General features: G+C 64.3%; 2 protein-coding genes across 2 annotated transcripts; both read left to right on the top strand.

Moving 5' to 3' along the window:
- Window positions 1–2,250: 2,250 nt before the first annotated feature.
- Window positions 2,251–8,446, top strand: UNC45A (unc-45 myosin chaperone A). The gene is made up of 20 exons (XM_084213734.1): window positions 2,251–2,304; window positions 2,626–2,784; window positions 3,150–3,186; window positions 3,276–3,451; window positions 3,546–3,638; window positions 3,856–4,023; window positions 4,165–4,333; window positions 4,573–4,743; window positions 4,847–5,018; window positions 5,191–5,491; window positions 5,641–5,735; window positions 5,841–5,982; window positions 6,146–6,286; window positions 6,439–6,566; window positions 6,737–6,803; window positions 6,957–7,070; window positions 7,160–7,275; window positions 7,365–7,482; window positions 7,565–7,720; window positions 7,904–8,446. The coding sequence occupies exons 1-20, from the start codon at window positions 2,293–2,295 to the stop codon at window positions 8,162–8,164; spliced, it is 2,796 nt and encodes a 931-aa protein (XP_084069860.1). The 5' UTR covers window positions 2,251–2,292; the 3' UTR covers window positions 8,165–8,446.
- Window positions 8,447–8,535: 89 nt separating this feature from the next.
- RCCD1 (RCC1 domain containing 1) lies at window positions 8,536–13,530 on the top strand. Its single transcript, XM_084213503.1, has 7 exons — window positions 8,536–8,697; window positions 9,047–9,401; window positions 12,025–12,146; window positions 12,305–12,409; window positions 12,508–12,660; window positions 12,919–12,948; window positions 13,157–13,530. Exons 1-7 carry the CDS (start codon window positions 8,541–8,543, stop codon window positions 13,297–13,299), a joined length of 1,065 nt encoding a protein of 354 aa, XP_084069629.1. The 5' UTR covers window positions 8,536–8,540; the 3' UTR covers window positions 13,300–13,530.
- Window positions 13,531–14,286: the final 756 nt, after the last annotated feature.

Below are 14,286 nucleotides of genomic sequence, written 5' to 3'. Positions count from 1 at the left end.
GCTGGGTGGGGAACTGCCTCAGCTCTAGCTTGGTTGGGTTGGACTGGATGAGCTTAGAGGTCTTTTCCAACCTGAATGATTCTAATATTCCACAATTCCTGCACAACCCCCAGCACATCCACCTCCCATGGGTTTGGCCCCTGGCAGCTCAGCACCTCGGAGTGCCCTGTGCCCTGGCCTGGTCCAGTGCCCTTTCAGACACTCCCAGGATGGGCCCAGGGGCCCAACTGGGGCCCTGGAGATGGCAGCTGGTGCCTTGCATCCAGCTGGGAAAGGAGCCTGCCGTCCTAGTCCTGGCCCCAGAAGCTCATTACTGATGCTCCCGCCTCCCGCCGGGTCCCTGTGGACACAGGAGTACAGGAGGCTCTAATGGCTCTGAGCGGCTCTTGGTGGAGGCTCGATGGAGGCGGGAGCAGGAGGGGCTGTGGTTTCTGCCTCCACTGGAGCCAGAACTGCCTCTGCCCAGGTCTGGCCGGGAAGATGCTGGATGGGCCCCTGCTCCAGCTGCTCCTTACCGCGGCTCTGTTCCCCAGCATCCTTGGGACAGGTACAGCCCCATTCCTGCCCCTCCTGTTCCCTGAGCCCATCCCTGATGGGGCCTTGTCCCTTGAAGGTCGCTCCCCGACAGCCTGGAGCGGCGGTGGGGGTCTGTCCTGGGAGGCAGGGCTCTGCACTGAGAGGTGGTGGTCCGGACTGGGGATGGTGTCCCAGGCGTGGTGGTGCTGGGGTTACTCCCACTGCAGCACATCTGTGGGGTCTAAGTGCTGTCCCCACAGGGGACACAGGGTGGGGGTTCAGCACGGGGGCTGGGGGCTGACCTGATGTCCTGGGTGTTTTCCCCTCCTCTCTTGCCACCATCACTGCCCTTGCCCACGTCTGCCCTTGCCGAGGCCTCGGTGAGCACTGGAGGTCACGGCGTACACAGGGCCATGTCACCAGAAGGCAGTGCCAGGGGAGCTCTGCTCAGCCCCTGCTGCCTCGTGGGGTGTAGCCCACTCTGAGCTGGGGCCCCCTGTGCCACGTTAGCCAGGCTCCCTTGGACTGGTGAGCCCAGGCCAGCCCAGCCCTGCTCTGCTGCATCACGGCACAGACCATGGTGTGGAGCTGGCAGCCTGTCCTACAGCCCTGCACAGCTTCCGTGATCCCCGCAGCAGGGCCTTGTTCCCTGCCCTCTGCAATGCCCTGCTCCCTGCTGCAGTCTTGGTGCAGAACCTGCACCTCTGCGAGGGCTACGTGGGCCCTGATGGCCGCTCCCACCCCGGCTTCTACTGCCCGCGGCTGACCGACCCCCCCGCCCACCGCTACTGCTGCCAGCCCAGCCTGGAGGCTCTCAAGTCCTGCTGCTCTCAGCTGGCCCTGGAAGCCCTCACTGGAGTGAACCTCTCGAACCTGGCTAGCCCCGGTCTACTGCGGTGAGCAGGGCTGCAGCTGGCTGTGCTCCTGAGGATGGGGGGCCCCGGGGCTCCTGGCACGCCCCCAGGGGCTTCTCCTGGTTGCTGGGGCAGGGGCTGTGGTGTCCTTTGGAGCCCACAGGGGCCCCAGCTGGCCCTCCCCAGTACCACGGGAGGGTCACGGCTGCCCCCCTGAAGTGCCCCACCCTGCAGGAACCCGCTTGCCCTGCCTTTCGTGGGGCTCTATGGGCTCCTTGTCCTCCTGCTTATGGCCATCGACCTCTGCTACTTCTACTGGACCCGCCGGTGCCGCCTCAGCCGCCTGCTGCCCCGTGCCTGTCGTGTGCCCCGCGGGTCCCCGCGGGGGCGCCGCGCCGGCACCCGGGCTCCCCACGGTGCCCCCAGAGTGACACGGCCCGGCCAGGGCTGCTGAGGGGGGCCACGGCAGGGCAGGGGGTGCACACAGGGGGCTTGCACCCAGGGGTGCCGCGGGACGGGGGGGGGGGGGGGTCACTCACATCCCGGGGTGCAGGACGGGGGGGTGTATGCGGGGAACACTCGCACCTCAGGGTGCAGCACGGGGGGTGATACGGGCGGGGGTGGTAGTACGGGGGGGACCCTCGAACTGCGGGGCGCAGTACCGGGGCTGTACGGGAGGGACACTCGCTCTCCGGGGTTAATACGGGGGCTGTACGGGGGACACTCGCTCTCGGGACTGCGGCGGGGCGGCGGCAGGGTGTGGGGGACACGGGGACGCACCGGTCGGTGCTGGCACCGCCGGGCCGCGGGGCGGCGCTGCAGGCTCGGCCCCGCCCGCCTCCGGGCGCGCCCCGTCACGTGACAAGGGCGGTGGCGTCAGGGTTCCCCGGGCGATCCGCGGTGACGTCACGGGTGCTGCGCGATGGAGGAGCCGGTGAGCGGGGCCGGGCGGGACCGGACCGGCGGGTCCCTGTCCCGGGGGTGTCTGGATCCCTGTTCCTGGATCTCTGTCCCGGGGGGGGAGTCCCTCTCCCTGGATCCCTGTCCCGGGGGTCCCTGGATCCCTGTCCCTGGATCCCTGTCCCTGGATCCCTGTCCCGGACGTCCCGGGGTTTCCTGTCCCGGGGGTCCCTATCCCTGGATCCCTGTCCCGGGAGTCCCTGTCCCAGGGGTCCCTGGATTCCCTGTCCCGAGGGTCCCTGTCCTGGGTCCGTGCGGAGCCCAGGGCTGTGTCCCAGCCGGTGCCCCTCGGCAGGTGACGGCGGAGCAGCTTCGGGCGCGGGGTAACGCGCTGTTCCAGGCGGGGGATCACGCAGCCGCCCTCGCTGCCTACACGGAGGCTTTGAGCCTGAGCGAGGCCCCGTCGGAGCGCGCCGTGCTGCACCGCAACCGGGCCGCGTGTTACCTGAAGCTGGTGAGCGCGGGGTGGGTGCGTCCCCGCGGCCTGCAGGAACCTGCCCGGCTGGCTGGGGCTGTTCCCAAGCAGTCACGGTGTCTCTGATCTCTTGCAGGGAATCTTTGTCTGGGGCAGGGGGTGGACACGAGGAACTCTAGGGGCTCGAGTAGACCAGAAGTGCCTGAAAAGCGCCGGGGGCCGTAGGGCTCTGGCCACCCTCTGAGGGTTGTATTCTGGGAAAGGCAGGGTGTCCCACTGTGCTGGCTCACTGTCTCCACTGATGCTGTTCCCATCCTGTCCCCAGTCCCCAAAGTTAGGGGTGTAGGCTGCGTGGGGCTTGTGCCAGCAGTGCTCAGGCATTTTTCTCTCCTGTCTCCGCACAGGAGGATTACAGCAAGGCAGAGGCTGATGCCACTAAAGGTACTGTCGGTGGGGCTGGGGCCCGGCCTGTGAGCTGCCCGTGGGGCGGTGGGCAGGCGGTGGGCCCCATGAGTGACCGCTGTGCGCAGCCATCGACGCGGACGGGCGGGACGTGAAGGCGCTGTTCCGCCGCAGCCAGGCGCTGCAGCAGCTGGGCCGCCTGGAGCAGGCTGTTAGCGACCTGCAGCGCTGCCTCAGCCTCGAGCCCCGCAACAAGGCCTTCCAGGAGGCCCTGCGTGCCCTGGGCAGCAGCATGCACGAGAAGGTCAGCACGGGGGCACTGGGGGGCTGCCGGCCCACTGTGGCTGTGGCTAGAGGGAGCTGGGGAGGACTGAGCCGCTCGTTCTGCTCTGTTGCAGATGAAGACCATGTCCTGCACGGACTCGAAAGTAGAGCAGATGTTCCAGATCTTGCTGGATCTTGAAGAAAAGGATGCGGACAAGAAGCAGAAAGTCTGAGCTCAGGGAGCGGGGCGCGGTGCTGTGACTGGGAGGAGGGGAGGGGAGGATTGTTGCTCCTGGCCAGCGGTGGCTGAGTGCTGCCTGGGCAGGCTGGGCTTGCCCCCCACAGAATGTACCCCAAGACGGGGTGGAGGGTGCGTGCCTGCAGCTGCTAGCAGTTCCTTGTGCAGGGTGCTGCTGTGACCCAGACAGAACTCTCCTTCCCCAGGCTGCGCAGAACCTGATCGTGCTGGCACGAGAAGAGGCTGGAGCAGAGAAGATCTTCCAGAGCGATGGTGTGCGGCTGCTGATGCAGCTGCTGGACACGGCCAAGGCTGACCTGATGCTGGCAGCCCTGCGCACGCTGGTGGGGCTGTGCTCCGGCCACCGCTCTCGTGTAGGTGCCGCCACACCCCACGGCTGGGCCCAGGGGAAGGCCCAGGCCTGAACTTGTGAGAGGAAACCATCCTGATAAGAGGCTAGGGAAGGGCAGGGCTTCCCCAAGGCTTCTGGAAGACAGGTGTGCTTGTACCTGCAGACCACGGCCATCCTGGCGGAACTGGGGGCTCCCCGTCTCGCGGCGGTGCTGGGTGTGGAGCATGAGCAGGTGTCCCTGGCTGCCTGCAACCTGCTGCACGTGATGTTCGACTCCCTGAAGGAGGGGCTGCAGAAAGACTTCCGTGGGAAGGAGGATGCAGTGGTGCTGGGTGAGTGTGGGCTGCCCTGGCTGGCTGTGGTGTGGGGAGAGCCCCAGGTAGGGCTAAGAGGTGCCATGGGGCTATTTGCTGTTGCCCTGTCACTGCTCCCTGCAGAAAAGCCGGGCTCTGATCCAGGGTTAACAGGAGGCAGAAGCCCCTGATCATGGCAGCATCTCTGCCAGCTGTACCACAGTGGGGGTGAGGCCATGCCCGTGGTGCTGACTGCTGGGCACTGTCTTTTTTGGAAGATTCCTCCAAGGACCTGAAATTGCTGATCAAGCACCTCCTGGAGCTGCTAGTGCTGGAAGGGGCCTCAGCACATGGCCGTGACAATGCCCTCAACCTGCTCATCAAGGTGGTGCCCAGGAAGTCACCGAAGGAGACCAACAACAGCCTGAGCCTCTGGGTGATTGATCAGGGTTAGTGGAATGGCTAGCAATGTCCTGCTCGGGCATCGTGCTCCTCTGCCCCAGGTCTGCACATGCCACTGCACCACTCACTGGGCTGCCTGACCTTTTCCAGGCCTCAAGAAAATCCTGGAGGTGGGCAGCACAGTGTGCGGCAGCTCGGGCAGTCTGCCCGTGACAGAGAACAGCCGGATGAGCACCTCTGTTCTGCTGAGCAAACTGTATGAGGACCTGAAGTGTGATGCCGAGAGGGAAAACTTCCACCGTCTGTGTGAGGACTATGTGAGGTGAGCCAGGGTGTCCTGGGAGTGACAGGGCTTTTGTCATCTGCAGCCCGGCAGCACCTGTCACCCTCAGTCCTGAAGCTGACTGGGGACCTGCTGTGGGGGAGGTTCAGCAGGTGGGGCAGGGAGAAGCAGGTGTATCATCCTGACCCTTTCTGGTGGTCTTTCCCTGAAGGAGCTGGTTCGAGGGGCACGAGCTGCCGGGAAAGCTGCGGGCCATTCAGACAGTGTCGTGCCTGCTGCAGGGTCCCTCAGATGCAGGGAACAGGGTGCTGGAGCTGGAGGGGATCATGGACAGCGTGCTGTCCCTCTGTGCCTCTGTCTGCGAGGCACACCAGCTGGTGGCCGTGGAGGCGCTGATCCACGCGGCCGACAAGGCCAAGCGCGCCTCCTTCATCACGGCCAACGGCGTCAACCTGCTCAAGGAGATCTACAAGCACAGCGAGAGGGACAGCATCCGCATCCGCGCCCTCGTGGTGAGCACGTGGGACAGGCTGTGGCAGGGCTGGGCCCCGGGTGGGCTGTGGCTGCCAGTCACGGCGCTGCTCCCCACTGCTGTGGGTCCAGGACTCGCGTCAGGTCGCCTACATGCATTCCTGCTCCCACACTCTGTTCCTGGCTGCAGGGGCTCTGCAAGCTGGGATCTGCTGGAGGCACGGACTTCAGCATGAAGCAGTTTGCTGAGGGATCCACCATGAAGCTGGCCAAGCAGTGCCGCAAGTGAGCGGGGCGGGGTGTGGGGGGTGGGCAAGGCCCCCCCAGCTGGGCTCCCTGCTCTGGGCTGTGCACAGCCCCCACAGCCAGGCTCAGGGAGCGCTCTCCCAGGTGGCTCTGCAATGAGGCGATCGATGCGGGCACGCGGCGCTGGGCTGTGGAGGGCCTGGCCTACCTCACCTTCGATGCAGATGTCAAGGAGGAGTTTGTGGAGGACAAGGCAGCAATGCAGGCCATGTTCCAGCTGGCCAAGGTGCGTACCAAGAGCTGTGGGATGGGCACCCTGGCACCAGGGAAATGTGCTGGAGCAGGTGTGGGGCTCATGCTCGAGGGGGTGTGTGGGAGAAGCTGGGTGGGCTCTGGTCCTGGCTGCTCCTCTCTGGTGTGAGTGTGACAGGTGCCCACTGTCGCCACAGTCAGAGGACAGGAGTGTGCTCTATGCTGTTGCCTCCACGCTGGTGAACTGTACCAACAGCTATGACCACGAGGAGCCAGACCCACAGATGCTGGAGCTGGCTAAGTATGCCAAGCAGCACATCCCAGAGCAGCACCCCAAGGTGAGCAGGGCTGCTTAGGAGGAGGGTGGGTGGTGGGACACAGCCTGGGGTCCCAGGTGTGGACACGGTGTCCTTGAGGCCCCCAGGGTGGGGTCAGGCACCTGGGCAGGTGCTGGTGCTCCTGAGCCCAGTGTGCCCTGCCCGTGGCACAGGACAAGCCCGAGTTTGTGAAGCGGCGGGTGCGGAAGCTGCTGACGGCCGGCGTGGTGTCGGCTCTGGCCTGCATGGTGAAGAGCGAGAACCCGGCGCTCACCAACTCCTGCCGGGAGCTGATCTCCAGGTGGGACAGGAGGGAGCTGGGTTCCCAGCCCGCCGGCATCCTCTTGGTGAACTTGCGTGCTTGTGCTGAAGGCCAGCTCCTGGACACTAGGGAGGATGCCCAGGGGTCTGGTGCAGCCTGGGCCCACTGTGATAATCCAAGTGCTGCAACTAGTCCCACTTGGTCCCTAGAGTGTTCCTGGCACTGGTGGAGGAGGCAGAAGACCGGGGTGGTGTGGTTGCTCAGGGAGGAGGCAAGGTGAGAGCATGGACCCTGCTGTGCACTGCTCTGGGGGTGCCGGGGCTCTGTGGTTTAGCAGGGCTGCACTGGCTCCCTTGGACATGAGGCTGGGGAAAGCTGCCCTGGAGCTGTGGCCTTGGCTGCAGGACAAGCTGCTGTTTCTGCCCCCAGGCTCTGATCCCACTGTCCCTGGAGGGCACTGAGGTGGGGCAGACCAAGGCAGCGCAGGCCCTAGCAAAGATCACCATCACCTCCAACCCGGAGATGGCATTCCCTGGGGAGCGGGTGAGTGCTGGGGCTGGTTCTGCCAGGCAGGGGCCCAGGTGGGAGCAGCAGTGGGCATTGACTCAGTGCCGTGTGTTTTGTCTCCCCAGATCTATGAGGTGGTGCGGCCGCTGGTCAGCCTCCTGCACCTGCAGCGCACGGGCCTGGAGAACTTTGAGGGGCTGATGGCCTTGACCAACCTGGCTGGCATCAGCGAGAGGCTGCGGTAGGGATGGGCGGAGCGGGGCTGGCTGTCCCCTTGGGCCGGGCGGGCTGCCCTGGGCAGGGAGCGCTCACTGCCCGCCTGCCTCCCAGGCAGAAGATCCTGAAAGAGCGGGCTGTGCCCATGATCGAGGGCTACATGTTTGAGGAGCACGAGCTGATCCGGCTAGCCGCAACAGAGTGCATGTGCAACATGGCCATGAGCAAGGAGGTGAAGGCCGGGACAGGCTGGGGTCTGTGCTGGGCTGCTGGACCACCACACCCCCCTGATCCCTGCTCTTTCCCCTGTGCAGGTGCAGGAGATGTTCCTGGCTGAGGGCAGTGACCGGTTGAAGCTGATGGTCCTGTACAGTGGGGAGGAGGATGAGAAGCTGCGGCGGGCAGCCTCGGGGACCCTGGCCATGCTGACTAGCCTGCATCCCCCCATCTGCAAGCGGATTCCCCAGGTGGTGAGTGCACCCTAACGCAGCGCCCTGTGTCCCGTATTCCCTCCCCACGGTGGCCTGGAGCTCTGGCCCCAGAAGACAGGGCAGCCTGTCGTCACTTGGGCCCGACTCTGAGACGGGGCTGTAGGGAGGTGCTGGAACCCTTCTCCTGGGGTCCGTGATGATGTTGGCCCCCTTCTGCTGCAGACGGTGCACTGGCTGGAGATCCTGCAGGCCCTGCTGCTGAGCCCCAGTGTGGAGCTACAGCACCGAGGCGCCGTGGTGGTGATGAACATGATGGCAGCTGCTCGGGAGGTGGCCGAGCAGCTCATCGCCAGCGAGATGCTGGAGATCCTCTCTGTGCTGGCCAAGGACAAGGACAAGCCGCGGGTGGCCCAGGCGGCCCAGGAGAGCCTGGCACACGCAGTGTCTTACGGCCTCATCAAGCCCAACCCTGGCCTGGCCTGAGGCCCGCGGGCTCGCACGCACGCTGCACACACACGCTGCCGAGCCGGTGCTCACACGCTGTCTCAGGGCGGCCCTGCGGGTCCGGCTGCACGCGGAGCTGGCTCAGCACTGCCCGGGGCGGGGGCCGCGCTGCCCCCGGCGGTGCCCGCCCGGTGCCCCGGGCCGAGGGGGAGGACAGGGCTTGCCGCTGCCTTTGCCACCGTCTGCCTTAGCCGGGAGGGCCGACCCGGGGCGGGCCCGGCGCGGCGGAGCCAGGCCCACCCGGTAACACTAAAGCCACTCTTGGACCACGGCCCGGCCTCCGTCCGTCTGTCCGTCTCTCCGCCCGCCCCTCGCCGTCACGTCCGGCCCTTCCTCTCCCGGTTCCGCCCCAGCCATGGCGGCGCCCGCCTGCGTTTGGCTCGTGTTCGGGTTCAGCCCCGAGGAGGCGGCCGGGGAGCCGGGCCCGGGCCCGGGCCCGTGGAGGCTGGAGGCGGGCCCCGAGGGGATCTCCCGCGTGTGGCCCGCCTGGAGCTACGTGGTCGTGGAGACCGGTGAGCGCCCCCGGCCCGCCCGGAGCCCCGGTGCAGTCCCTCCCGCGGGGCAGCGCGGCCCTTGGCCGGTCGTGCCCGCTTCCCCTTGCCGCTCCCCGGGATGGCGGGTCCCGTCCCCACCGTGCGCTGCCGCGCCGGTCGCCTCGGTTCGTCCTGTCCGCCCCTTCCCCTGACGCCGGTTCCCCCGGGATGGGAGACCCCCAGCCCTCCCGCCGCGCCGGTTCCCCCGGGATGCTCCCCGCCGGTCCCCCGGTGACGTTCCCGTCCCGTCCCCTCAGACCCCCGGGCTGTCCCCGTCCCGTCCCCCGGGCCGTCCCCAGGGTCGGGCGCTGAGATGCCGCCGCGGCAGGCGCGGGGCTGGAGGTGCGGAGCGCGGGGCTACGGCGGCGGCTGCCGGGCTGGGCAGAGGCGCTGCCGTCCGAGACGCACCTGGTGCTTCGGGGCGCCGCGGCGGCCGGCGCCTGGCGGCGGGAGGCGGCGCTGGGGGCCGCGCTGCCCGGCGAGCCCGCCTGGAGCCGGCCGCTGCCCCCGGAGCCCCCCTGGAGCCAGCCGCTGCCGCTCCTGCCCGGCGGCTTCGCCACGCCGCGGCCGCCGTTCTTCACCGCGCTGCCGGCCGGCCTGCGGGCCCGGCGGCTGGTCCTGGGCACGGAGCACGCCGTAGCGCTGGGCGCCGCCGGGGAGGTCTTCACCTGGGGCGGTGGCAGGTGAGCAGGGGCTGTGCGGGCACAGCGGTGCGGGAGAGGCGGCGGGTGGGCCTGCAGGAACTCCAGGACAAGCGCTGTGCTGGTGGGATGCAGAGAGAATGATGATGGGGGATGCAGAAGGGATGTGGGAGATATGGTGGGAGTGTAGGTGAGAGGGTGTCAGAATGGGGGTCACCTCAGGGGCTGAGCCCCCATTAGCCTGTGCACACTGCCTGGGGCCAGGATTTGCCTCCTGACTTTCCCTGGGGGTGGACTTGGGAATGTTACCTTAGAGCTGAGAGAAGTATGGGGGTACAGCTGCAGGTGCTCAGTGCTCACCCACATGCTGATGGGATCTGTCCCTCACCACAGCCAGGTCCCCTGGCACAGGCATCCCAAATTATGGCTTCTCCTGGGGGGTGCTGGCCTCGCCATGCCCCTTTTCCCCCTGAGTCCACCCTCGCTGGCCCCATGGGCAGCCCTTTCTCCTCTCTAGCTGCTGAGTCTCTGGCTACTGACTCTGGCCTCTGCTCTGACTTTTGGCTCCCTCAGGACAGTGTCCGAGGTCCTCCTCTGTATGACCATCAAGGTCCCTGCTCTGTCCCTGCTCCTCTGTAACTTGCCACACAACACCAGCTGGCAGCAAAGCTCTTGTGTTTCTGAACAGGAGATCGATCAGTCTGTGACAGTTCAGTGCCAGGTCCCTCTGGTACAGCTGTGGAAGGGAGTGAAGCCCTTGGGAAAAGCCTCCAACCCCAGCGCCCTGTGTCACCTGCCATCAGCTGAACTCGGGTGCATTTAACACCTGGTGGCACCGCTCCGTTTATTCTCACAAAGGTGTTTCTTCTTATATTTGTTTTGGTTTAGGGTAGATTTTAGGAGGAAATTTCTGAGTAGGGTTCTTTTAGAACGTAAATTCCAGTGGCCCTTCCCCTAAATTGGTTTGGGGAAAGATTTCTTTGGAGAAAAGTGGAAAAAACCTGTTTATTTAATAAGCAAAGAATTCACATGTATAAAAAAATAATATTAAACAAAAAAAATTGCTGTTCTGAAGAGATGGCAAATTTAGAAAGATTTTTTTGTGAGGTGTAGATTGGCTTGCTTAGTCTTTTATTAGATTTTCTGGCTCTGGAATGCAGCATCCTAGGCTTTGGAGGGTTTTAGGTGTGAGCTCTTGGTGTTCTTTTGGGTTTTCAGTTTAGAGTAGGTTTGAACAATTCTAAGAAAAAGACAACTCATAGTCTAGGCAGCTTCACTGCCTCAGCTAGCTAAAAAAAACTAAAAAGCAAAGGAGAGCTTTCTCCTGTCTGTTTGTGCTGTAGACAACACAGTCTAGGAGAAGGATGTGGGGGAGTGAGTGCAATTTTTGAAAACAAATTCTCTGTTTCTCTTTTCCTCCTTTTCTCTGGGAACTAGTCTTAAAAGCGCAGAACTTAATATTCAACATAAAGGGAACAGATGACTGGGGATATAAGCATCATAAAGTCACTCTGGGACAGTTGTTCATTAAGGGGTTGTCTGTGTATTTGCTGCCCCAGTCAGGTTTTCCCAGAAGGTGCTGGAGAGCCCAAGCACAGGTTCCCCTGCCCTGGATCCCTGAGTTCTGCTGGTGCATGATGAGGCTTGGCCACAGGAGCTAGTTGTTCTCAGCTGTAGGGTGGAAGGGTTGCTCTGTTCCTCTTTGCTACTTAAGGACAACAAACCCAGCACTGCTCATTGTCACAGGGCTGGGTGCCCTGGCCCAGTGCCCTCCCTGTTCTCATCGCTCAGGAGCGTTTCACTCCCCAGTCCCTGCTCCTCGCTCGCTGGCTCTGGGCTAGCTGGTGGCAAACATGACACTCAGTTTACACCAGCACTTGTTGCTTTGCCAGCACTACATTATTTGGTCCTTCATGCCTTCCCTCCAGAGGAAAGGTATCTGCATGTGGGGATGTGTACTTGAGGATTAACTCTTTTGTAATTTGGTTATTCAGCACAGCTTAGAGTCCTCTCACGCCTGCCTGTGCCAGTGTGTCCTGCAGTGGGACAGCTGTGCTGTGCGATAGCCAGGTGCTGGCCCAGCTCACCCCTTTGTAGCCCTTCTCTTACTGCTGGCTGTGGTCACCATTTACCCTCTCATGAGGGAGTGCCAGAGCCACTTTCCTCTTGCACCATGTTCTTCCCTGCCCCTCAGCACTCAGTGTCTCTGCCTCAGTCCTCTGCAGATTCCATATGGAATGCAAACAGCCTTTCCAGTGCATCAGCACAGCTGGTGACCTCCTGAGCTGTCACATTGAAGCTCCCCAGACCAAACAGGCACCACTCTGCAGCCGAACTGCTCCTCTCACCCCTACGGCTCCTGCCAGCCTCTCCTGCTTCTGCCTTGTCTTTGACAACTAAAGCCCCTGGTGCTGTGTCCCCCTGCTGCCCACCGACCCCTGGCTGTAGCTGGTGGTCTGGTGCTGGGCATCACTCTCCCCCTGGCGCTTGGCTTTTCCCTGTTCCTGGGGTGGATTCTTCTGCTCAGCTGTGGCTGTTCCCTCAGCTGATCGGGCTCTGCCAGCCTGGAGCCGGGTTGGTGGCAGCAGGAAGGGCCTGGGCAGGAGGCACGGGAGCTGGAGGCAGTGGGCCGTGCGTGTCTGTCTGTCCCTCTCTGTCCCTGCAGGCACGGGCAGCTGGGCCACGGGCTGCTGGAGGTGGAGCTGCAGCCGCGGCTGGTGGAGGCGCTGGCCGGGGTGCCCATGCGGGCGGTGGCGGCCGGCGGGTGGCATTCAGCCAGCGTCAGCGGTGAGGGGCTGGGCTGGGCTGGGTGTGCTGCTGGCAGCACATGGCCCAGGGGGTCCTGGCTGGGCAGTATGGGCTGTCGGTGTCCCCGGAGCGCCCAGAGCTGCCAGCGAGTGCGGCCCAGGGCTGGGCTCCGCCTGATGCGTTTTCCCCCACCGCAGAGGCAGGAGACCTGTACGTGTGGGGCTGGAACGAGTCGGGGCAGCTGGGCCTGCCCTCCAAAGGGCTGGCAGAGGACCGAGCGCGGGATGAGGACACGGGCACAGGTGGGTGCTGCTGGCCAGGCTGAGGGCCGGGGGGCCGGGTTCCTGCACAGCCCCGGCAGCTCAGCCTGCGAGCAGTGCTGCTCTCACCCCTTGTGCAGGGAGCACCCAGCTGATGCCCTGCCAGGAGCAGTTGGCTGCCCAGGATGCTGCATTCATCTCCATCCAGGCGTTCCCAGCACTGTTGGATCTGCCACAGGACCTGGAGGTCAGCACGGTCAGCTGTGGCTCCCGACACACAGCCGTCGTCACACGTGAGTGTCCAGCAGGGCAGGGGGCAGTGCCCCTGGGGGCAGGGGCTCTGAGTGCGGGTGCCAGGGCTCAGCCTCGGGGCAGGGGCTCCGAGGGGTGCCAGGGCACACCAGGACCCATGGGGCAGTGCCCCAGGGGGCAGGGGCTCTGAGAGGTGCCAGGGCTCACCAGGACCCACAGGGCAGTGCCTCCGGGGCAGGGGAGCACTGTGAGGGATGGAGCTTAGCGCGTGCTGCCTGATGGTGCTGTTCCTGTTGCAGGAGGTGGGGAGCTCTACACCTGGGGCTGGGGTAAGTGGCACCTCTGCTTTGGGACTGTATAAAGCTCCCCAGGAGCAGCTTCTGGTTCCTGTTCTCTCGCCCTTGGCTCTTCTGTCACTGTATGAGTTCTGTCTACGCTGGCGGCTCTTGTGTTCCCTCCCTCCCTCCCCACAAACACCAGAAGCAATTGCCCTGTGAGGTCCCAGGGCCACGTTGTGTCACGACTGTGTGTCTGCAGGTAAATATGGACAGCTGGGACACGGGAACAACATCAGCTCTGACCAGGCACGCCGTGTTGAGCACCTGGTGGCCGAGGGGCTGCGGGTGGAGGAGGTGGTGTGTGGGCCCTGGACCACCTATGTGCGTGTGCGGGAGCCGTGAGGGCCCCGAGAGCCGTGGGTGCTGCAGATGGGTGATGAGGGCAGGCTCTGCCCTGCAGGACCAGCTCCAGGACCACTCTGTGCTCAGGGCCAGGCAGCCCCCCTGTGGCACGGGAGGGGGCTGACTTCAGCCCACAGGGGCCTGATTCACACTCTGGAGTGGGACTGCAGCTGCAGCAGGGCCAGGGACATCCTGGGACGGGCTGGATGTGTTCATTAAATTAATTTTCCATAAGAACTGCAGTGTTGGTATGTGCAAGGCATGTTCCAGCATATCGGGCTCCAGTCAAGCTGTCCCGGGGCGGGGACTGCACGGGGCTGTGCCTGGGTTTGTGCGAACCCCGTGCTGGTTCTGGGGAGTGGCAGAGAGAGCAGCGCTGGCACAGAGCTGAGGCTGGTTCTGCTCCTCTGGGGGGGTGCAGAAGATCTCGTGGGGGGCTGGACACACAGCCGGAGCAGGGGACACACACCCCGAGCAGGGGACACACAGCCGGAGCAGGGACACACAGCCGGAGCAGGGGACACAGAGCCGGAGCAGGGACACGCAGCCGGAGCAGGGACACGCAGCCGGAGCAGGGGACACGCAGCCGGAGCAGGGACACACAGCCGGAGCAGGGGACACCGCTGACCCCGCAGCTATCCCAAACCATGCGGCACGGCGCCGAGCGGATCGGCGCTTCAGCCTGTTCGGCCAATCGGGGCACAGCTGGCCGCGCTGCCTTTTTCAGCCAATCAGCATCCGGGTTGGACTGCTTCTTCAGCCAATCCGGATGAGGATTGAAAGTTCAGGGTTTTGGTTATTTTTTCAGCTAATCAGGTAATGACAGGGAACAGCGCCTTGTTTGGCCAATCACCGCATGGATTGAAGCGCCAGCTCTTTCAGCCAATCAGGCCGCGGAATTCAAGTTTTTTTTGGCCAATCAGAGCACAGACTGGGACGGCTGGATTTGGCCAAAAAAAACTTGCAGGCCGGTCTCTGATTGGCCGA

This window comes from Fringilla coelebs (genome assembly GCF_963513975.1).
Source record: "Fringilla coelebs genome assembly, chromosome: 12".
Taxonomy (NCBI): Eukaryota; Metazoa; Chordata; class Aves; order Passeriformes; family Fringillidae; genus Fringilla; species Fringilla coelebs.
The sequence above is the reverse complement of the archived record's forward strand: the minus strand, read 5'-3'. Positions and strand labels throughout refer to the sequence as shown.